Consider the following 23,447-nt stretch of genomic DNA (forward strand, 5'->3'; position numbering starts at 1 on the left):
TGCAGAAAAGTCCTATATTCTTTATGTTCCAGTTAATGGAATTTGAAACTTGGCAGGACATCAAGTTTTAAAGAATCAAACATAGCAAGAGAATCTTTCATACAGCTGCTCCTGCCTTTGGACAGAAGAGAGCAATGGAACTACATATACAGCTTACTCTTTCCGCAAGGTCTCTGATAGCTGTGAGTGTGAGATGGTCACCACTGCAACAAAGTCTTCAAACTTGTGCACCCCTGAAATTCAGTGTTTGCACAGAACTAGGATCTCCAACTCTGACTGGTACACTTGTAGAAAACAAACCCACCAAAGTTTGCTAAGGTGCTCCATTAACTCTCCTATGCCTTAAGGAAGATCACACAACTCAGACATGTAATGCCAACTGAATTGTTCCTGAATCCTCCAGGTCTTATAATATCTCATGCATAAGAGGAAAGGAAAGGAGAAACAAATTTCTCTTCAAAAATATGCAACAGGCAGAGATAATTTATTCTCAACCTTGACTTTTCCACTCTTCTAGTTAAACAAAGCTTCTTAACTACTTCAGGAAGATTATTAGGATATTCCATTTTGTTTTACTTTCCTTTTTTTTTTTTTTTTTTTTTTAATAGACAGTGCCCAAACCCCACTTTTAGTGTAACTGAAATTCAATTTCCCATTTCTAATATGGTAGATTAAAATCTGAGTAAGTTTATGTACAATGTCACAGAGAATTGGTACTACAGATTTTACTTCTCTCTTCTTACTTTAGCTACTGAAAGGAGATAGCAAGGAGACTTCCTCCAGTTTTCTTTTTCACTTGCTTTTGGATTGTGAGAAAATAAAAAGGAGTATGAAAGTTGCGTGGTCTAACTACTCAAGATGCAAGAAAAAAATTAAAATGCTAAATTAATTTTATAATTGTGCAAGTTTGGTTTTTTAAAGGCTTAACTGAGTAGACTGTAACACACAGACTCAAATACTGACCTTTGAGATCTGGTCTATTTCGGATAGCCACAGACACAAAGAAGCAATCCATATCCACGTGCATTATACAGCTCTGTGGCTTGGTTGAGCTCGCAACAGACACATTACCTAGTATGAAGATACACCAATAGAAAACTTGAACCCTAATTTATACACTTTGGTACTACTCAGAGTAGTCATCAAGGTCTATCATCAAGTTTTTACCACCTCAAAACCATAAATATTTTTGTTTCCTCTCACCAAGAAGGTATTTACTCCAAGAAAGGTAAACATAAGCAATAGACAAACAGCCTAAACAATGAATTAACTTAAGAGTTTTCTATCTTTGTTTTCTTATAATTAACACCTTCACCCTAACAAGTTCCCCAAATCCAAGGAGATTAATGCACACTGACTGGATCTTAATTTCGCTATGTTAACGTTGAATCAGGAAGAGAATTTTACTCCTTTTTGTTCATCAATCAGAAGACTGCTTCAAAAGATAAAAATGTAAGTTTAGCTGCACTACGAGCTACCATTATTCTCCACAAAACATATCACAATTAGTTTTGAAAGTCCCATGCAACTGGATTTTGTCATTGCTGTACTGAGACGCATGCAAACATTCAGCGAAGATGAGCAAGGTAACTCCTCACTGAAAAACATACATGCCTAAAACACTAGAAATGCTCTCTACAAGTTCAAGTCTGCATGTCTATGTTGCTGACCTACCAAAGGTGGCAATATCTAACAAAAAAAATTAACTTGAACAATGCAAAAAGTGTGACAGTGAAAAAATATTTCAATACAGCAAGCAAACTGTTCCACTTAACATCTGAGTTAATTACTGAGTAATCAAAAAAATACCCTCTTGGCTTTAATCATTTACATTTTGAACTCATTCTTTGAAAAATAAGGACTTTCTTGTAATGGGCTTATTTACAAATCAAGCAATCAAGTTAAGGATCTGCTACTTGACAACTGAATCACAGGCATTAACTATTTGAATACTCTAGGCCAATTCAAAGAGAAAATAAAATATATTAGCTTATATCACATTTTGATTTAAAAAATACACATTAAGTTGTTAATAAGCTAACATGTTTGATAACTGGGGTATCCTAACACAAACACAGAATCAGTAAATTTATTATCTAACAATTTTTTTGATGTGGCAATTTCTCAAGCATATTTTCATATGATTACAAGTGAATAATTTTACAGCACAGGAGTCAGAATCTCTTTAATGGTACAGAGCTAACCTTTTAATTTAGTAAGACTGTAAACAAGAGATTCTAAAGATGCAAAATATTTTATCTGTAACACTTTGACTCTAATGAATACTACATTTTTTTCACTTTGGCCCTTGATGCAATGACATAAAATATTTCTCTTCAAGCCAGGTTCAGAAGTCCCTTATGGCACTACTACCCACTTTAACAGACCCAGAGCTATATAAAACTCTTACTAACAAAAAAAAGTTATATTTTAACTCACGTCCAAATGTTACTCATCTTTTAAATGCTCATGCTCAACAGTAAGGATTTTTTCTTCTCTTTTTTTTCCCCTGCAGATTTTCACACAGCAACTACAGATTTGTGTATTTAGATATACACAGTGTTTTTCTCCCTTATCAATCCATATATCTTGGTCAAGTCAGAAATACTATTTCTACAAGGAAGAATTGAATATAGACCAGAGTATCACATTAAGTAACATTTTAAGTTAAAAAAACCCAAAGCCAAAAGCAGTTGCATCCATTAGTGTTCACTGCACCAAAGTCATCAAGTTTTTCCAGACAGTCTGACTATAATATGAACGCTCAATACTAAACTATGTGGTCTCATTTGGACATTAAATGTATGAAGATATAAGGCACCTTCTTAACATAAACCTTCTTAAACAAGTATCTACCTGTGTCAGTTTTAAGTGCAGACCTGCCTGTTTTCCATTTTTTAATTTTTTCCCTTCCCGGAAAGACACCGCTGTTTTTTCTCTGCAGGCTGTTGACAAACTCTGTCAATTCACACTTCCACGTTGATATATGATGCAGTCTTGAACGTGAATAAAAGTCAGAAATAAAACTACAATCTGAAGGTTTGGACACAGGTAAGGAAGCTGCCTTGCTAGGAGCAGGTACAGAAGTGCTTTTTGTGCTTGAAGGCCCCTGAACAGTTGAGTGGTGAGCACCATTTATTTTAGTATTACTGTGCAAAAATGAAGATGAGGATGAGTTACTCATAGTCCTGTGTGGGCTCCACACAAAGTCTGTATTTTTGTTGCTTTGCTGCAACTGCTGCATTGCGCAGTCTCTAAAGTCAACCATGCCTTTGTCAGTCTTCCCCTCCTCCTGCACAGGGCCTGGAGACAACCTGCTTGCAACACCGTTGCCGGAGGGCCCCAAGCAATCCTGTGGCTTTAAGGCACTGGTAGAAGTGTGTGTGTGTCCATTAAAAAGGGCAGTGCTGTCTTTATGAGATTGAATTCCATTTTGTTTCCGTACGGGAAGAATCTCCTCCAGCTCTGTAAGTCCAAAATCGTCACTTTCTTCTTCCTCTTCTTCATTCCAGCTGCTTATTCCATTGGATGTGTTTTCATTTGCCATGTCGTACTTTTTAATATGATTTCTGAAACAGATATATTCATTAAATACTGTGTATTTTATAAATAAAGGCACGTTTACATGTAATTTCAAACGTTTTCTTCCTAACTGTTCTCAATATATACTTCAATTACATTCTCAAGACAATTATCTCAAATTCACAAAATATAAAGCCATACCAAAGATTTTACAGATTTCATTTACTATTAACTAGGAGTTTACTTGGGAGTGACCATGCTCATACTAGAAAAGCTATTTCCAAAGCCTTTAATCTGGCAGGCAGTCTCCAACTGAATCACAATAATTATTTACTTGTTAACAGAACTGTACTGCCACGCACAGCATGAACATTGCAGGAGGATGCAAACCATCAGAAGGAATTGTCCTTTGACCAAGGATTTTATTTTCCTTAACTAGCTATAAACAAACAAGAAGAAAAGAGAAAGTATATACAGAGAACTATTTTTTTGGAAATTATTTTACATTAATGTTAGAGTAATTTCATTTTTTCATAATGAAAAAATCTGTTCAAGCTCTAAAAATCCAATGTATACTTAGCTTCGATAAACACCACAAACAAACTTATTTTCAGCTTTTAAGCATATAAACCAAAGTATTCTGCCACAAGTGCATTAGCACAAAGATAAAGCTTTCATTCAAAAAATTAACTCTGGAAATGAAAGCCGAAGTCTTCAAGACTTCTTTACACTCTTGATCTGCTGGGAAAAAACCCAACAAACCCAACCATCACTCCCAACTCCCAAAGCTAGCAATTTAAGTATGCAAAGAAAAAAAATTAGCTAGTCAGTATGCTACTGAAACCAGAAAGCCCATTAACCATGACAACAATTTGGTTAAGATTATCAAAACATAAATTACAGTAAACACAGTATTTTTGAAGAGTTGTGTGGTTGAAAATGGTATATTCAGTGGTACATAACATCCACTGATAGACAGGCTTTTAACATCATGTTTTTCAGACTACATGGATATTTTGGGAAGTCTGAATATTCTTCTCATTTAAAAAATCTTTAACAATGTAATAGTAAGTGGTGATGGTGATTGTACCACTCAGTGTTTAAAATACAGGTATGAAATACTGCTTAAGATATTAATTTTGTGAGATTGGTTGTATTTTCCTAAATGTAGATAAATCCCACTCATGTGGTAAAGTCTCCTCAGCATTATGCATGACTGGATTTTAAAAGAATCAGTGGACTGTGGAGGAACTCAGACCAGCAGTACAAATCAGGAAGTATAATAGCATCTTGCACACTATCCTTGGCCCTGTTTGAGCAGTAGTGTTGAACCATCCAGATACCTTTTCCAACCTAAAAAAAAAAAATCTATAATGTTATTATTCTTGCCTATAAAGAACAAATGTGTGTTTCTGAAAAAAGATGCAGGAATCTTCTTATTAAAAAATAATCTATAGAAGAGTTCAAGTGGAATGTTTCTTTCCCAATTTCAATTCCTCTGCCAGTTAAAATGTTTCACTCTTCAAGTCTCCTCTCAAGACCTCTTAGGATACTTTTTTATACTGTAATTTCATTTTTTAATAGATCTTCTCTCTCAAAGCATGACTTAAACCTTGGTGTTAGCATACATCATGTATACTGCGACTTTCTTTCTTTAAAGGCTAAAGAAAGAGATTAACAACTAGTACACATTTATATTCATTCCTAGGCACCTTTAGCAAAAGTAGTCACCAGCTTTTTATTTTTTAAATGAAGATCTACTTTTAAGTATCACCAATCAGAATCCTTTAATGCATGCCTGTTACTTCCACACAGATGTATTACATCCTAGGACTCCTAGGTGATATTATCAAGAAAACTGTGGTCCAAAGACTAGAGACAAGGTTTGGAGTCAAGGTAACTGAGTTCTGTCCTCAACTATTGATACAGCTATAACCTTACTTTTACATTTCAGAACCTCAGAGCTTGCCTCTTAAAAAGCTGAAATGAGCTTTAAAAACGCTATTTACAAATGTCAACTCATTATAGGTGAATGATGAGCTCCTGCATTACAAAATCAGAAACACTTACACCCTGTTGAGATCTTTAGCTATATTGCTTGGACCTGGCACAGCATCTTCAGGTTTGCATATGCTGTTAAAGTTGAGACCTTTCTGAACACTTGACTGCTTGGTGTAAAGCTGATATGGAATGTATGAAAGGAGACGTCCAGCTTTGATGCTGAAAAACAAACCAACAAAGAACAGGTTACTGCTTAAGAAATTAAAAAAAAAAAAAAAAATTTAAAAAAAAAAAAATCACATCCTTCTATGCTAAAAAACCGACCCTTTTTATTTACTTGTAGTGTCTTCCACAACCCTTTTCTCACCCTTAACTGGACTGAACCAAAAAGTAATTTGTGATGTGGTGACTGGTGCAACAAAAGGTATTTACAAAGATGTGCTGGCCACTTGTCCACTTTCCAACTGACACACACAAACCCAAAATATTTAATTTAAACAAGACAGTCAAAAACCCCTTGGTTAGTGGTTCAGGTAATTCTACCTGAACAATTTTGACTGAGCTCTTTAACATGGAACAAATTAGGGTAGGATTTGAGGTCAGCTAGGATGTGGTTCACTGAGGCAAGCTAAACAGAAGAATAATTTCCAAACAGATCTTCCATTAATATCTACAGCAATCATTCCAGTTATTCCTACTGTGTTCCAGTCTATCTCCCTCTTCTTTTTCTTCTTCCACTGAAACTGCAATTATTCTTGAGTAACTGCTAAATACTTGAGAAGTTAACTTCCTGAGGCAAGCCATACACTTGGAAGCAAAATCGTCTCAAAAATCCAGCATAGGATGATTTAATCTCTCCACCCCAACACCTGTTGCTAGCAGCAGAAATAACAGCCTTCCAAGCTGCACTTCACCTCTTCTTTGTATACAGTTCCTCATATTGAACACTGGCTCAGAGATGCTGGGATTTCTTACAGCAGAGGAACCTCTCCCATATCAAAGTAGATTAGTATTAGCATTTAGTTTTGAAGATAGAACTGGAGTCAAATTTTAAAGATAATTTAGCTCAGTGTTTTTCTGTTCTTCAACACCTGAATGCTTTCTCTTGCTCCAATCTGTACTACTGTCAAGGGGGCTGGACAGTAGAACAAAAGCCCTTGGGAGCTTTCTGGCTGCAATTAGAGAGAATATAGTGGGAGATCACATTTCCCAATTAGATAAATTAAAACTAGTTAAGCATATACATATAACTGGTAAGGTTTCTATGGAAATGGGATAGAAAACAGCCCCCAAAATATATCAATTAAACACTGTTTGATACATGAATATATATCATTCATAAAGGAACATAATTTGTATTAAACATTGCCAAACAGTTTAAAGTACACCTGGGATCATTCCAAAGCTTTCTTGTACACCAAGTGGTAATGCAGCAACAGAGTTTTCACAATGCCTGATTTGACTGTTTCTCAAAAGACCATGTGAATGTAGGTGCAGAACCACCTTGGTAATATTTCAGAGTAAATGCTACAATTTGAAGATGATGAAACAAACCCACATTTATTTAAGAACTTCTTCATGATGTCAATGTTTTAGCTACTGGAGTGGCTGCATTGCTAGATCAACAAACAGTTCTTTTCCAAACTGCATTAAACCGCAGCAATAGGAATCCTAGTTTAGATGCATCATTCAACATCTTTATCCATTTCACCTTCCCTGTGTCACAGAATTCATAACCATTTTACAACAATTAGGTTGAAAAGGACCTCTGGAGGTCTCTAGTCCAAACACTGTTCAAAGTTTTATTTTTAAAGTCATATGAGGTTGCCCAGGACTAAAAGTCCACCCAAATTTTGAGTATCTCCAAAGGCAGAAATACCACAACCCTCTCTAGGCACCTGTTCCACTACTTACTCTCTTTTAACTGTGAAAAATCTTTTTCTTATAGTCAAACTTTTCTTTGCTGCAACTTCTGACTATGGCCTCTTGCGCTCTTGCTGTGCATCTTGAGCAAAAATCTGGCTCCATGCTCTCTGTAACCTCCACACAGGTAATGAAAGACAACAATTAGACCCCATTCTAGTCTTCTCTCCAAGCAGAACAGAACCAGCTTCCTCAGTCTCTTGTTATAGAACTCATGCTCATATTGGTGGTACTCCTCTGAACTGAACACTGCAGTTGTCAGTACTTCTCTTACTGAAAAGCCTGAAATCTGACACACAACCTGGAAGAATAAGTTGCCTTGATCTGGACTATGGTCTTGCTAATGCAACCAGTATGCTGTTAGCCTTTATCTCCACAAGGGCACAACTGCTGCTTCATGGTTATCTTTTAGGGTAAGACTTGAGGGTCCTGGTGGATTACAAGGCTGTGTCCCAGATGGTGAGTCCCTAGCCTAGTTGCATAGAACTAATTCTGTCTTGTGTTCAGGACTCTGCATTTTGCTTTGTTGTTTCATCAAGTTTCTGCCATCCCATTCCTGCAGACTGTTGATGCTCTCTAAAGGGCAGCCCTGCTCTCCAGTATATCAACTGCTGCCCTTCTAAATCATCCACAAACTTGTTGAAGCTACTTTCCACCACATCACTGTGATCACTGTGTTGTTAGTAAAGACATTAAACTGCATCTGGCCCAGCATGAACCCTTCAGAAATGCCCCTTGTGGCTATTTTCTAGTTTGACTCTGAACTGCTGACCACCATGGTGACCAAGGCAGTTGGGACAGTACTTACACCCCTCAGCCAGCAGCCCACTATCCAATTCCTATCTCTCTAATTTGTCTTCAATAATTCAACAAGGAACTGTGTCAAGAGTGCTTCTGCCACCAGTGCAAATGATATCTACTCCTCTCTTTTGCATTTGAAATCCTCATCAGAAAACTTAGGTATCATACCAGAATAATATTTTTAAAAAATTATTGTAAACTATTTTCTTCATATTTGTATTAGATTAACACAGTCCTTTAGGAAAAATATTCACCTAATTTGAAAATCAAAGTAAGGAACCCACAAATACTGGGTACCTCATGTTAGATATCCTCAGTCTCTGAAAAGCCATTATAAATGTCAAAGAATGTTAAAAGAACATTCAAATTTGAAAGTCAAGCTCTCAGATCACCTGAATTCAGCTTTCATTGCAAAATCACCTTTTTATGCTATATAATGGTGTGATTTATTTTTCAAATAAAGGAATATTGACTTAAGGAGGCTCGCCTGTAATCCTCTTCATTTGTTGAAAACATGGAGAGGTAGCAAAAACACACAATAAGGGGCATAGAGAACGAATGATTTTGTCACTACAGCAACCACACTATTACTCTGCAACACTGGATTTTGCAACTGCTGTTACAGAAGATCTCTCTGGGATGCTAATTAAATCAAAATTTTAGAGCTACTTCCATTTAACAACTGGTTTATAAGAGTCTGACTTTAGACCACAGTTCAGGATATGCAAAGCTTTTAATGCAAGAATGAAGTTCTACGTATGCCTTACTATCCTGTGTGAGTAACTCTGCAGAATCTTATGCAGCTTCCATGGCATATTTCAAATGATGAAGATTTTTGGTGTTTTACCCTAATGTCCTTTAGGTGGCTCTCAAAAAAATTAAATAATAGCCATTGTAATGGGGCTATGGTACATTCATTCATCTTTGGAAAACAGATAGATGCTATGGTGATAAGCACCAATAAAAGACAGGAATTAATTATTCATTTAATTACCAGCAAAGAATTCAAGTCTTATGCAGTAAATAAGGAAGAGGAGACAAAAAGGGAAAGCCAAGCCACTGCATTAGCATTCTGCAACCTGAACTCAATCTTTCCTGTGCAGAGAATGTGGCAGGTGCCATAGTGAAAAAAGATAGCATGTGATCATGTAATTAAGGACTTAATCATAATATATGCACATAAGAAACAAATCAAAGCTCCATAGACAAACGACTTCATCATTTTGCAACCTTGGGTGGCAAGACCAAAGTTCTAGTAACACTATTTTACCAGCAGACTGTGACAGCAGTATATATTTTATAATATATAATAGATAAAATATATAATATTTTAGGGTAGACTCTTAACCCAAATAAAAAATTGCAAACCTATCATATTGCCTACAAGAGAACTGCAGAGGGGCTTTTTATAAGAGTGTGTAGTGACAGGACAAGGGGGAATAGCTTGAAGCTGACAGAGGGTAGGCTTTGATCAGGTATTAGAAAGAAAGTCTTTACTTTGAGGATGCTGAAGCACTGGAACAGATTGCTCAGAGAAACTGTAGATGCCTCATCCCTGAACAGATGAGGCTTTGAGCAACCTCATCCAAGGTCTAGTGGAAGATGACTTAGTCCATGGCAAGGAGGTTGGAACTATTAAGGTCCCTTCCAATTCTATGAAATTGGAAACTCTACATCTACTACACTTTCACCAACTGATCTACTGAGAACGTTATTTGGTACTCCATACACAGAGAAGAATTCTTTAATCACTGAGTATTCTTTAATACTGTTAGGAAGAAGGGAAAAAACCATAGACGTGCTTGTAAAATTAGCTTCTGTTCTAGATTCTGATATGAACCCTGTTCTGCCGAGACAGTGAATTCCCCCATTTCCTTCTGCTCAAACTCATGTATCTGTCTATACTTTGTTCTTCTGACTTATTCTACAGTATAACCTTCCAGAACCAGGATGCAGAACCTGAACACAAGACACCAAAATAAAAACGTTAGATTTCACAAATTAGGTTCTATCAAGCCTCTACGGAACGTATACAAATTGATCTTTCCAACCTGGTCAAAATCATAGCAAGCTCTTAAAGCACGAATAAAAACCAGTAACATCTTCCAAATAAAACCACACCTGCCATCAATTTTCCAAGTCCTTTAAACACAGGGGTGAGGCCCTAAAACTGTTGAGGGAAAAAAAAAAAATCTATCTGAAGTTTTTTTCAAACTGAGTAACTTAAAATACCTTACTAAAGTTTAAAAATTGACCATAAAGATACATGATATGAAACAGCTGAATACAAAGGATTGAAAATCAGCAAACTGCAAATAAGCTTTCACATATGCACTGCAGAACAGTTTTCTTGCCTGTTTCTGCTGGTCATCTAGGAAAGAGGCTACTTAAGAAGGGCATGACGCTGGCAGGGTAATTTCTAGAACATATTCCTGCTTGCTGTATTTCCTATAGGCTCCTCAGATAGAAGAAGAGAGATGCAAGCCACATTAACTGCTCTGAGCTTGGCTATTGTCTTTACCAAGGACAACTTCAGTGGATTCTATATATACCAGTGCACGGAGAAGCCAAAGAACATAAATTCTTTGTAAATAAAATGTAGATTTTTTTTTTCCTTTAGATTTTATTATTTTCTTACGAACTCAAAACACAATAAATGTTTAGATGTATTAGTTCCAATTTTATGAGAACAGTTTCCAATTGACATCCTTCTTTATATACAGATGACATGAAACTTATGCAATATACAAGACAGGAGAATTTAAAATAATCACATAATAGTTATTTAACATCCTGGGATGAAGTCTGGTCAACTCATTAGATATTAAATGGAATTAACAGGACAATGCTCATTTTCCTAATATGTTTGAAATTTTCTGAATGTTCTTGGCAAAGTTTCTTAAGGAACAATCCCTAAGAAGCGAATCTTCAATGTAACAGTGGTATTTTTATTCAGCTGTTCTATGACTTACTTATTTTAAGCTAAACCATAATCTCAAAATGCAATCTTTATTTTTTTTTTTTCTCCCCAGATTATTTCCCCCGCTCCCCCTGCAAAAGGGGAAGCCCCCAAATGCAGCAGACCTAAACTTACCTTTCCACGATCCACTCTGGCCGAACTACCTTTTCTCCTTTCAATTCTTTTATTTTGGCATTTGGAAGATTGGTGGCAATAATGTGAGTCGTTTTTGATCTGGAATAGTACACATGGTATTGGCCTCCGTGTAACATCATCAGCTGTCTTAATTCATCAGCTGAGGGATCTATAAAATTAAAACCATAAATATTCCCATTTAGAGTCAGCAAATACAGTGAGGAAAAAGAACTTTAATTGATAAATATTATGCCATGGTCAGAAAGAGTGCAAACAATTGTTTTACTCTAGGAAAAAAACCTACAAGTTCTTCAAAGAACAAATCAGAAAAACATTTTGCAAGAAAGGCAGAAACTGTGTTTTTGAAAACACTAATTCAAAATGCAAATATTCTACTTGCTACAGAGGAGCTTCCCACAATATGTATGGCAGAAGGCAGGGAAAAATACTTAAGGAGATGTAATGCTAAACTATACCAAAAAATGCTTTACATCAACATAATACAAAATTCGATTATCTTTTCACCAGAGTTCAGGAGAACAGTTTATACCCAGAAGCAACAGAAAATAATTAATATCAAAGGGTTTAGCAACAGCACAGAACTCCTACTATGTAATTTCTGATCTGCTGAAGCAGTTAATTCACTCCTTCCTTACCGAATTATTCTTGAGTTCTTACAGGGAACAAAGAATACCTTAAAACCCAACAACTTTTCTGATCTCCTCAATCGTTTTAAAAAGACTACTTATTTTGCAAGCAGAGGTGAGGTAAAAAAAAGAAAAAAGTGTCAGCTTTGGAAAACGCAGTGGTGTCACACAGGCACCAAAAGCTTTGGGTCAACAATAACATAATGTTTGAATAGTGAATCTAGCACAAGATATATTAAAATAAAAAAAAAAAAAAAAAAGTGAACAATACAAGAATGAGGAAAATATTTTAAAGGATACAGTTACAATTCCTTTCTGTCAGCTCTCAAAATACGACTAACAACTTCATTATTCCTCTAACTTTTAACTAAAAATAGCACACACTTTCTCCAAATGTTACTTTTCCTACTCCAGACTTTTAGACAATCATCTTCTAGAGCTCTTTTTAGGGACTAGCTGCTTGAAGAATACATAAATGCTGGATTTTCACTAAAGAAATTGCCTGCATTAAACAACCAATCCACATGTATTAATAGTTTAACATATCCACCTTAACTTTTTCAATCCGTTTGAGCCCTGTGCTTAAACCAGCATTAATCTATCTCATAGAAGCTCTATGCATCAGTTACATAATAATCACAACATTCTTGGCAGAGATCCCTGAAAAAGGCTTCTGGGGGCTTTCCAAAAGGTTATTAAGCTGCTCTACAGAAGTAAGGAGAAGTATGAACATAAGCATGGTAGATTAAAAACCTCACTCCAGCTAACATGCACTATCAGTCCATCACCAATGGTCTCTACAATACATAAATGTCTTGCCTCTTCTCTTGCTCCTCCTTCCACTATCAGTAGGTTCTGGTTCACATTATGCCACTCTGAGCAAGAAAACTTCAACATATTCTCCCAAATGTAAATTTAAGGCATACAATCTAACCATCACTAATTTGAAAAATTAAAAACTTATTAAGTGTAGGAGGATGGAGGAAGTTAAAAGGCTTCATTTCAAATAATAAGGTAACAAAGGCCTACTCCTATTTCTATAACTTATGTTATTTAAATGATATAGCAAACCAATATTTGTATTCAGGATGTAAATCTGAATTTTATTGAAAACCTTAATCACGAAAAACAACAGAATATACAAAACATATACAGTAATTGTCATGTATTTACTTAGCTGCAAATTCATGTGTTTTACAGTTACCTCTACTAAGGATGGTAACCAATAGAGATCCTTAAAAAAATTAAAGGTTCACCTGTCAAGCCATTGACGTAGATGGCGACTCCACTAAAGATACTTGATGAATTTCCATCCCTCTGCTGTTGTATGGCTGAATCTGACCGGAACTGATCCTCCAATTTCTTAACTTTTGCTGCCATGTACCCGCCCTAGTTTTTAAATTAAAACAAAACACAACCCATGATGCCAGTCATATTTCCTATTTTTTACATACAGAAACTGGTCAATTTTAAGACTGGAAAGGTAAGCAACATTCCTCCAAAGTGAATTTGGTTGACACACAAAAGACATTCTTTTTTCAAATGAAAAATAGCAAATGCTCCACCATAAACTTGTATCTACAAGATAAGTGTATCTTGTTGCCAACATGACAGGATTTATTTCATACCCCTTAATCTTCTTCTTATAGGAAAAGATTCTATATATAAAAAAATACTTATAGAATAAAACAAAGGAAGAAGAAAAAATGTTATGATGTAAATTTGGGTGCTAAATTGGTGGCTCTTTGCCTAACAAAACAATATGGTTCCATGTATCTGCAGTTCTTAAATATGGTTCCATGTATCTGCAGTTCTTAAATATACGCAAGACAATAATATTCTAAACATTTATGTAAAACAGTTGCCTCAGTTATTGTTTGTCCAACTACAGAATGCAGTGGAGACAACCATAAAAAGTTTTCACATTACTTAGTTTATTTTTTAAATGGTGATTTAAAACTATTCAAGGGTCTGCACTTATTAATAATGAAATTTAGTGATTACTGTGAACACAGACTTCAAAACCTGGTAATTAAAAAATTTCTTTCAAACTTAATTTTGTGTTTTCAAGTTAAAAAAAAAAAGGTGTTTAATTTATACCATTCTTTTAGCATGTGTAACAAAATTGTAACCCCTTCTTAACCACAGTGCCATTTATGTCTTTAAAAAAAACCACTATGTTTTGGACATACCCATATTCCCCATCCATCGCCATCGGCAGCTCGTTTCCGCCATCCACCCCGCCTCATACTGAAGCTTCTGCAGAGGAAGAACAATGCCTGATCAATTAAATGTTCAGCACTATCATCAGTGGCATTTCAGCGATGGCACTCACTACAGACCATTTACAGACTATCACAAAGATTAAATTTTTTCAATCAACTTCACTGAAGTTTTTGAGTTTCACAACAAATTCACAGAAATGCAGAATCACATAAAAACTTGATTCCTCAGTTTTGTAGTAATGCAAACTGTGGTTCCTGCTACATATCGAAAACCACACATGCATGTTTTGCTTTATTCACCCTGAACATAAGAAACTCCTTACAATGTTCACTGTCCATTATTAAATTCTTTCTGTTCATCATTGTTACCTCCGCTGAGGTGTAGCGACCTGGTTCAGGAACGACACAGCAGCCACACCCAGGCTGCTCGGACCACCAGCTCACAGACACCAGTGTGGTGGATGGCTAATGGCCTTTATTAACTGGTTACATGGAGTTATAAAACCTCTGTTTGCTACATCACTTCCGTCTGCTTACGTTACAAGTTAGGTATTGCTAACCTTATCAAGGATACTAACCAACTAAGAGTTGAGGGAGGGGTTCTGTCTGCCCGTACAACGCGATATCTTCCGACCGCCTGTCCCTAATCTCCCACAATCATGTACCTCCTATTTAAAAAAGGAATAATAAAAGGCTCTTAAATACAACAGCTAACATCCATGCAAAATATTGTCCAGGTCATGAACCATCTTTTCTTTCATATTTGAAAACACAGACATGGTGTGACGCAGGCAACCACCTCCTGGTATTAGAGACTGGATTAGTTTCACCAATGGATTTACAGCTGAATACAGAACATCCAAGCATCTGTTGCTGTAATGCAATACATCACATCAAAGCAAAAAACCAAAGGTGATCTTATGGTCAAAGAAAAGCCAGCTGTTTAAGTGACCCAGTACGATCTATAGCTAGGTTTGGGATTTGATTCTTTTGGGCTTTTTGTTTGTATTGCTTAATAAATAAATAAAAAAATAAACAGACCCCATCAGCCAAATTGCAGTTTTCCTTTATGCGAGACACTTATCTGTGGACCATGAGCTGCACACAGCCGTGTCCCCAGATGAGCTATTAGTTGGCAAGAACAGAACTCCTAGATAGAAAAAGCAATGCTTGGACTGTGGCCAACTGCTCACTGCACCCAAGTGATTCATATTTACTATAGCTGTTGTAACACTGATTCTAGAATATTGATTAATGATGTAGTAAGATCATGAGGTCACTGCCTGCTATTACATCTCTCACTTTCCAACTGAAATAGTTCTCTAAATAAAAAGACTATTTTGTCTTTTAGGGCTATCAGCTCTTAGAGGATGAGGACAGGGTTCTGAAACTAAAAAAAAAAGTGACTGTCTCTAAGTCTTCTATTTAATTAAATATTAAATTTATATTCCTTTATCCTCCCTAAAAGCCAAGCAAAGCTGCAGAAAATACACAGATGTTAGGGGTTTTTTTCCCCATCCTTGACTGCTTTTGAGTCTCTGGACTATCCACGGCATTGTCAAGTAGCAAGAGCACAGAAGCTTTACTCAGTTTCCAGTTTACCAGAGAGCACATAGAGTTGTGGATGGAGATGACAACACATTCTGGTTATTCTCCTATCCAGGCCTTCTACTGCACTGTTTTGGAGACTGCCTCATTTACTGTATTAACATTCCATTTCTTATGAACCTACCTGAAACTGAGTTCTAGCTTTTGTCTCTCAATTCCCTTTTGTCCTAGGGACAAAAGCATGCATACTCGGACATCCAGTTAAACCACCTTGGATTGCAGCAGGTTTGACTGTAAAATAAGACACAGCAGCCGAGCAAGTTTTCCTAAGTATGATTGTTTTCATGGACTACTGCAAATATGCCAAATCAGGCAACCACAGAATTATAGTCAAAGCAGGGAGCAAGTATTTTGAAAAGGTAAGCATCTGTTTTATGTCTCAGGACCTCCACGAACACAGAAAGATCATGATGCACTTGGTTCTATGCTAACAGTTGCCTGTAACTTGATACACAACTCACATGTGTTGTATGTGCAATTATGAAGATCAATGTCAAAGAGATGAGCTCTACACCAACATCCAAAACAAAACAACCCCATCTCAGATTGCTGTATTTTCCTTCTAGGTACCTGCATTTCTTACACAGAGACCTATTTCCAAGACATAAGGCCTTCTGAAATTAATTTTCAGTGGTTTGGCTTGCATCTAATAGATACCACAGAACTCTTCAAGAAGCACTGAGGAAAAAGAGAGGAAGTGAGCTAGATGATACAAAAGATACAAGAGTTGTTTGCAAGATACAAAACGGACTTTTTTCCTGCAGAAAACAGTATATAGTGAAAATGGCTTGATGACTTCTTTCATATGGAAAATTCGTATTTTTCCATCAGCTGAAGTGAAATGTAATTCACATCACTTCTGGCTAAGAAATTCCTGGAAAAACAGAAAAGTATAAATTCATAAAAAAAGAAAAACCATTAATGAAAATGTCATCTAGGTTTTTTTTAGATACTACAAATATGAGCTCATAAGAAACACCAGAATTTCAACTAATGATTACTCTTTCTCCCTCTTAATAAAGGATGACAAAGTTTTAAAGGGTGGCCACAAAAATGCCAGAGGCTCTGTCTTCATATGGAGCCACATGGAGAGCACAAGAGGCAACAGATAAAAGCTGCACCAGGAAGTCTCATCTTGATGTAAGAAAAATATTTTTAGAGTGAGAACAATCAATGACTGGAATGCAGGGACCCAGCAGAGTCCTCATCACTGGAGATTTTCATGTTGCAATTGGACAGGGCGCCAGATAACCTCAACCAGGCTTCCCTACCCATGAAAGGTTGGACTGGATACTCTCTTGAGGTCACTTCCAATCTGGGCTTCTCTGTGATTCTAAGACTATCAAAAAGAAAACCTCATACAAATATAAACTCTTGCTCTGAATAAAACAAAGACTGTACAAAATGCATACTCTAAATCACCACAACTCCACAACTGAGAAGACAGGGTTTGATAGGTCTTAACTCTGACCCCTATTCAACAACCTCCTGCTTAAACTAAAATATCTAATGCCTGATAAACTGAAGAACTGCCTTCATAAGAGTGAGCTTTTCTGAAACCTTGAAACACATCTCATTTTTATTCAGGACACAGAAGGTGAGGAAAAAAGATCTCTACTCTGAAAGTGAAGCCAATTAAAATCAGAATCATGGTTATGTGCCTAGTTAGATTAAAATTAGAAATCAAACAAAACTGCTTAGGTCAAGGTGCTAAAAACGCGACGGATCAACCGCTCAGAAGCTGTCTTCCTAGAGCCTGCAAAACTAGCGAAACTAGGCTGTAATACCTACTTAAACATCTGATAGTGATTTACACCATTTCCTTAGCAGATGCAATTTTTTCTCAGTCCACTTCAATTCTAAAAACACAGGTTAGGAACACGGTACTTCAGTGATTACTAGATGCCTCTGGCTCAATCTTCAGGGTCACGGATTATTTTCTTAATGCTGGTATGAAAACCTGGGAGACTAGTTTCTCCCTTTATAGTTCCAGGAACTGAATGATGAACCAGAGTTTCTGGACTACAGAGAAACATCTCTGCTAAAAACTGGTCTTTACAGTGTGATTTTTTCCTTGAAAATGAAGGTAACCTCTTACAGCTGCCTTGCTGAAAGCTAAGGAACAAATGAACATGAGAAATATCTTGCACAAGATACATTAAACCAGAGAAAAAGTTAAGCAAGATTTTAAACATGCTCACTGGTCCATGAAATAAGAAATGTAAGGATGGTATGATGCTCCCTCTAAAGGAATCATGATGAAGGCACGAGTAAGAAAAACACTTTGTAAAGAACCCGTGAAGGTGGGAAGTAGATGAGGGTTGGCAGAAATCAAGATGGGAGCCTTCAAACAGCCATCACAAATAAGCCAATTTCAGACAAGAATTCATCTTTCTTGTAGTTCTTGAAGTACCTAACTTGTTTCAGAACAGTTATCTCTGTTTGCACAAATTCACAGAGACCCCGCAAACCACCACAGTTACTAGTTTTTGGTTATTTCTAGAGGCTGAAGAACAAGCTACAGAGTGACCCTTTGCCCAGCGAAAAGCTTTTTAAATGAAATTCAAATGTTTGTATTCTGAACCTGTGAACATAATGAAATCTTCTGCAATTAAAAAAAAGAACCCCAACAAACTCTGAAACTCCACAAAAGCCTGTAGAGATATAAATAGGAACTCCTAGGAACGCATTCCTGTTTTTCAGTGCAAGAGAAAAAACTTTTCAAGCAAAAAAGTAAAGTTAGAAAGTCCAGTGGTCAAAATTAGCATAGTTTGGCCCTTTATCTCCTTCTAGATCACATATAAAAGGCAAAATCCTATAATTCTCCAAAATACAGTTACCTAAAATCCAAATTTCTATTGGATAATATTGAAGGTAAAAGGGAAACAGAGAGTTTTGATGCTTTGTACATCACTAGTGGCTCAGAAATAGTCAACACAGCCAAAGATACATAACATCCCTTTGTACCCTGCTTCACAGGCCTAGCATTATACTTCCCAATCGACAACCACTTAATCCTGTTACTAAAGACTGTTAATCAAAGATCAGGTAATACAATGAAATGTTAAGTCTATGCTCTATAAATTCTGTAAGTGTGTCTGTGGGCATACAAGACTTACAGAGCAAGGAACGTAGATCTGAATGTTGACGCTAATATTTGTTGTAGTCTCATCTGTAGCACACACTAAAGAAAATTATTTCTTTAAAATATTTTAAATTCAGGATGGTGTGATTGTAAGACAGTGGCTTTCCATTATCCTGGGCAGTTGGGATAACATGGCTAAAGGACCCACCCAGAACAAAGCCACAGGCACTATGGGGAAAAATGGTTGGAAGCACAGAATACAGATCTCAAAGACTCTGTAAGAAGTGACCATGGATTGTCATGAGCTTTTTAATTCCAGTGCACTACTAGTCCCTGCTTCTGTCGTAAATTTCAGCAATGTCTCTGCCAAGCATATACACACTGCAGAGTTATTTTTGCTACCTATTCAAGTAGCCAACTTGAATCTGGCAGAATATAAACTTTATGGCTCTGCTCTACAAGAAAGCATAAGAACTATTTCCAAAGACAAAATGAGGCTGCACTGTGACTCAACAAATAACCCTGCCAAAGTTGTGTCTAAATACATCACACAAGTAATGTTCCATCCAGATAATCCAATTTTAGGTAACTGAAAGCTATATGGAAGCATAACACCCTGTAACAGCTAGTCTGCATTTCTGACCAGAGTAGACATGCTGTCATTGTCCTCCAGTGCGAAAGAACTTGATTTATTTAACATATTCACACGCCATGAACCTATATAGAAGGTGTAACTCCAGCAGAAATATGGGTGTCTTGGGCCACTGCTAATGAGTATCAGAATCTTTTCCTTGAACTGTAGATTGAATCCATCCCATCTCAGCAGGGCTTAGAAGCTTTTTCCATCAAGTGGGTATTTTGTGGCTTGTTTGAGTTTCATGCCTCTACATTCCAGCTCCCACATCAAACTCACCACTCTGCTTGGCACTAGTCTTCAAGCTCTTTGAGCAAAAAACTATCTTACGTGTTTATACACTTCTAAGCACAAGAGAGTCCTATTCTTGGCTGAGTCTTCTGGAAAAGAACTGCTGCTACAGGGTAGAAAACTCTTTTCTACCACATATTGAGAAGTCCAGAATCCAGCAAAAAGAACTGACACAAAGAAAGTCAAAAGCTTTTTTAAAGATACTACATGCTTAAACACCTATGATTTCAGATAATTCAGGGCCGGCACTACTACTCCATATTAAAATTACTAATTAGTACATTGCAAAGCAACTGAATTTTATTCTAGGTGAGAAATAAAGTCTCAGTGTGAAGTTTCACAAGATGTTTGAGTCAACTTGTTGGCTGACTGCTACCAAAAGGGATGATTCTGCTCTTCAGCCTCTGCTGGCCTAGCAGGCTTCATCTCCTCTTCCCAACCTCCACACTACTTCCAAGCTCACATGACCCTGATGTTCACACTGCTCCTATGTGCAATTCAGCTCACTAAATCAACAGAAAATTGACATAATTCTATGGTTTAGCTTTCCACAAGTTTAGGAAGACAAAGTGACTTACAAAAGCATCAGATAATGCCAAAGCAGACAGGCAAAAAAAGAGGAATAGATGGGATCTTAAAATTGTCTTAGCAATTCCTAGAAACCAACTTTTGAGTCACGACTATAACCAATGGCAGTGTAAATGTAGATACAGAGTTCCAGTGAGCTGGCTACTCTTCACTAAGTAGTGCTGCTTATGTTTTTTCCCCCCACAATAAACCAGAGGGATAGGCTACCTTACCTTTTCCACAGGGAAAGGGCTTTTAAAAAAAGTTAAAATCAAACAGCTCCACATCTTATGTCACTTATTCCCAGGATAAGCACTAACTACAAGCACCTGATGTTAGAGGGCCAACCAGCAAGTTCTGTTTTGCAGTTCAATATTTGATGATATTTTAAATGAAGAGAAATTAAATTAGCTGAAGGATGCTTGAAACAACATCTATCCCCCCAAAAACACCCAACACCACCTCCATGTCCTGTGAGTAAAGATAAGAGTGTAAATTAGGAAAGAACAAACTTCAAAATCTCAGGCAATTTAAATAGTAGAGAAAAACAGTATGAGAAATTTAGAAATACCATTTGTCTAAAATATGAGCATCCATGGCTTTTGCTGGAAAGGCAAAATACCACACAACTCACACAAAACATGGGAAAACCCCCAAGTCCTTCAGAATCAATCTCCTCATGAGCAGATAACTATTCTAAAACTATGTTCTGTGCATACTTTCATTTGAACTTGACCACAAAGAAATGATGCTCTGAGAACTTCCAATTCAATCAGTCCCCCCGAAAGAGAACTCTTTGCTAAACTAGTCCAGTTTCCAAATGACTATTTTTGCAACTCAAAATAGCCCTTATTTTAGATCAGTTTAGCTTACAATCATGGACTAAAACTTTATACACAAGTAAAAACTAAGAAATATAGATTTCTTTTGCTGGCTAAATAACACAGAAAGCAGCTGTACAGCAGATAACTCTTTATAAGAGTTGTACAAGAGGAAAGTCTTTGTAACTTTTCACAACTAATTTGGGAGCTTGGAACAGATGATTGTTTTAATTGTCACAACTTGAGGAAGCATGAGCATGATGTCCAGAAACCAGGATCACTGTACAATCCACATCAGCTTTGAACAATATGTTTGCAATATATAATTTCTGCTTTTATACATGGCATTTGAGATGGTTAATTCTTTGAAAAATAACAAGACAAATTTAACTTGAAACCAACTAACAATTCCCCTCTAGGAATAACATTCAATAGCAGCTACATTCAGAGCTTGCCACAAATAGTGGTTTAACTTGGTTTTTTCTTCTGCTTATAGAAGACTGGTCATCAGTTTCAGTATTTCTGCATTTTTTGGAGAAGTCATAACCTACCCAGCCCCTTCAGAGTTCTTCAGTGATAAGTAGCTTTTCTTCACAAATGTTCATTGCTACATGTAACCATTCAGCTCAATTTACTTTTTAGTTCAAATATCACATCTATCACACAAGGGCTCTTAGTGCCACAAAACAATGATAACTTTCAGCAAACTTCATCAACTAGCTTCATAATTTCTTTTCTGTGCTTAAATTCTTCTGGGGCTTCAACCCCAAGAGGACTTGGCATATTCATAATCTTTATGCCAGCTTCTAAGTGCCTAGAATCCAGAATAAAACCCATTAGGTAGAATCAGAATAAGAAGCACAGTTTGTGAAATCAGGACACTAAATAGCAACACAGTGAACGGACTGTAAATTACAAAAAACTAAATGCTCTCTTGGACTTGAGTATCCAAAACAATAAACAAGATGAGTTTAAGAGCTCTGTAGTCTTCCTTCAATCCCCCCTGTTTAGCTATATATAGTATTTAAGAAGGAAAAACCATGTATATTTTTTCTTTGAAAATGAAGACAGGGTGTTAGTTTTCTACCTAATAAATCAACAGAACTTGTTTAGAAGGTTTTTGGTTTGTGCACTCAATATGACAATTCACTCCCACAACTCCTGTCTTCCCCAAGCAGCCTATGCTAAGGCATAGCCCAAGAAGTCAATAGGTAGCATAAGTAAACCCATGATCCCCGCTCCCAAATAATGAGAAGAGGTACTGCTGCTGAATGATTTAGGACTTTCTAAGACTTTCCAGGCACAACTGAAACACCCTTGTAAAGCTAAAGAAAAACTTAACAAGGCAGAAAATGTGGGTAAGTGGAGGTATAATTATTCAAAAATAACTGTAAAATTTTCATGAGAGGATCAAAGCAAGGAATCTGTGGATGCCCTGAATTTATTAACATCAAATTCAGAGGAACTGTGCTTGTGAAAACCTGACATATACTACTTTCAGCTTCCCCAGACTGCAGCCCAGGAGATGGGCGAAATCCTCAAAAGAGACTACATCTTTCTGATTGTATTTAGGTATTTGACTATACACGTGTGTATGGATATCTGTATGAATGTGCACACACAACAAACTGATCTGTGTTGCTGACCAACATGAGTGCTCACTACCCAGACTGGCCACTTTGGCAGCAGTGAAGGCACAGAAACAAATCCCTGCTCTGGGCCAGTGCTGTAACCAGTGCAATGAGGGGCACCTGCACTTTAACAAGACCAAGCACAAGGTGCTGCACCTGAGTGGAGGCAATCCCAGAATCAATACGGGATGTGGACTGAGGAGATTGAGACCAGCCCTGAAGGAGCTGGGGGTGCTGGTGGGTGAGAGGCTGGACATGACCCAGCAATGCACACTCACAACCCAGAAAGCCAAACGTGTCCTGGGCTGCATCCAAAGCAGCGCGGCCAGCAGGGCCAGGGAGGGGATTCTGCCCCTCTGCTCTGCTCTGGTGAGACCCCACCAGGAGGGCTGCACCCAGCTCTGGCGTCCCCAGCACAGGAAGGACACTGAGCTGTTGGAGCAAGTCCGGATGAGAGGCACCACGATGATCAGAGGGATGGAACACCTCTGCTATGAGGAGAGGCTGAGAGAATTGGGATTATTCAGGCTGCAGAAGAGAAGGCTTCAGGGTGACCTAACTGTGACCTTCCAGTATGTGAAGGGAGACTACAAGAAA

The 23,447-nt window shown here is 37.1% G+C and overlaps 1 protein-coding gene across 2 annotated transcripts in view; it reads right to left on the bottom strand.

Moving 5' to 3' along the window:
* The window catches only part of REV1 (REV1 DNA directed polymerase), a 56,924-nt gene that overhangs the window by 27,938 nt on the left and 5,539 nt on the right, over positions 1 to 23,447 (bottom strand). The window contains exons 1-7 of one of the 2 annotated variants that reach the window (XM_040056079.2): positions 14,792 to 14,813; positions 14,181 to 14,247; positions 13,245 to 13,377; positions 11,342 to 11,510; positions 5,593 to 5,742; positions 2,857 to 3,569; positions 964 to 1,071 (exon numbers count right to left, since the gene is read on the bottom strand). In XM_040056079.2, coding sequence (XP_039912013.1) covers positions 964 to 1,071; positions 2,857 to 3,569; positions 5,593 to 5,742; positions 11,342 to 11,510; positions 13,245 to 13,377; positions 14,181 to 14,237 — 1,330 coding nt within the window. In that variant the 5' untranslated portion in view covers positions 14,238 to 14,247; positions 14,792 to 14,813. Of the gene's footprint in view, positions 1 to 963; positions 1,072 to 2,856; positions 3,570 to 5,592; positions 5,743 to 11,341; positions 11,511 to 13,244; positions 13,378 to 14,180; positions 14,248 to 14,791; positions 14,814 to 23,447 lie in introns of those variants that run through there. The other variant, XM_040056078.2, reaches the window with a different exon arrangement.

The sequence above is a fragment of the Hirundo rustica genome, chromosome 2, assembly GCF_015227805.2.
Source record: "Hirundo rustica isolate bHirRus1 chromosome 2, bHirRus1.pri.v3, whole genome shotgun sequence".
In the NCBI taxonomy this organism is placed as follows: domain Eukaryota; kingdom Metazoa; phylum Chordata; class Aves; order Passeriformes; family Hirundinidae; genus Hirundo; species Hirundo rustica.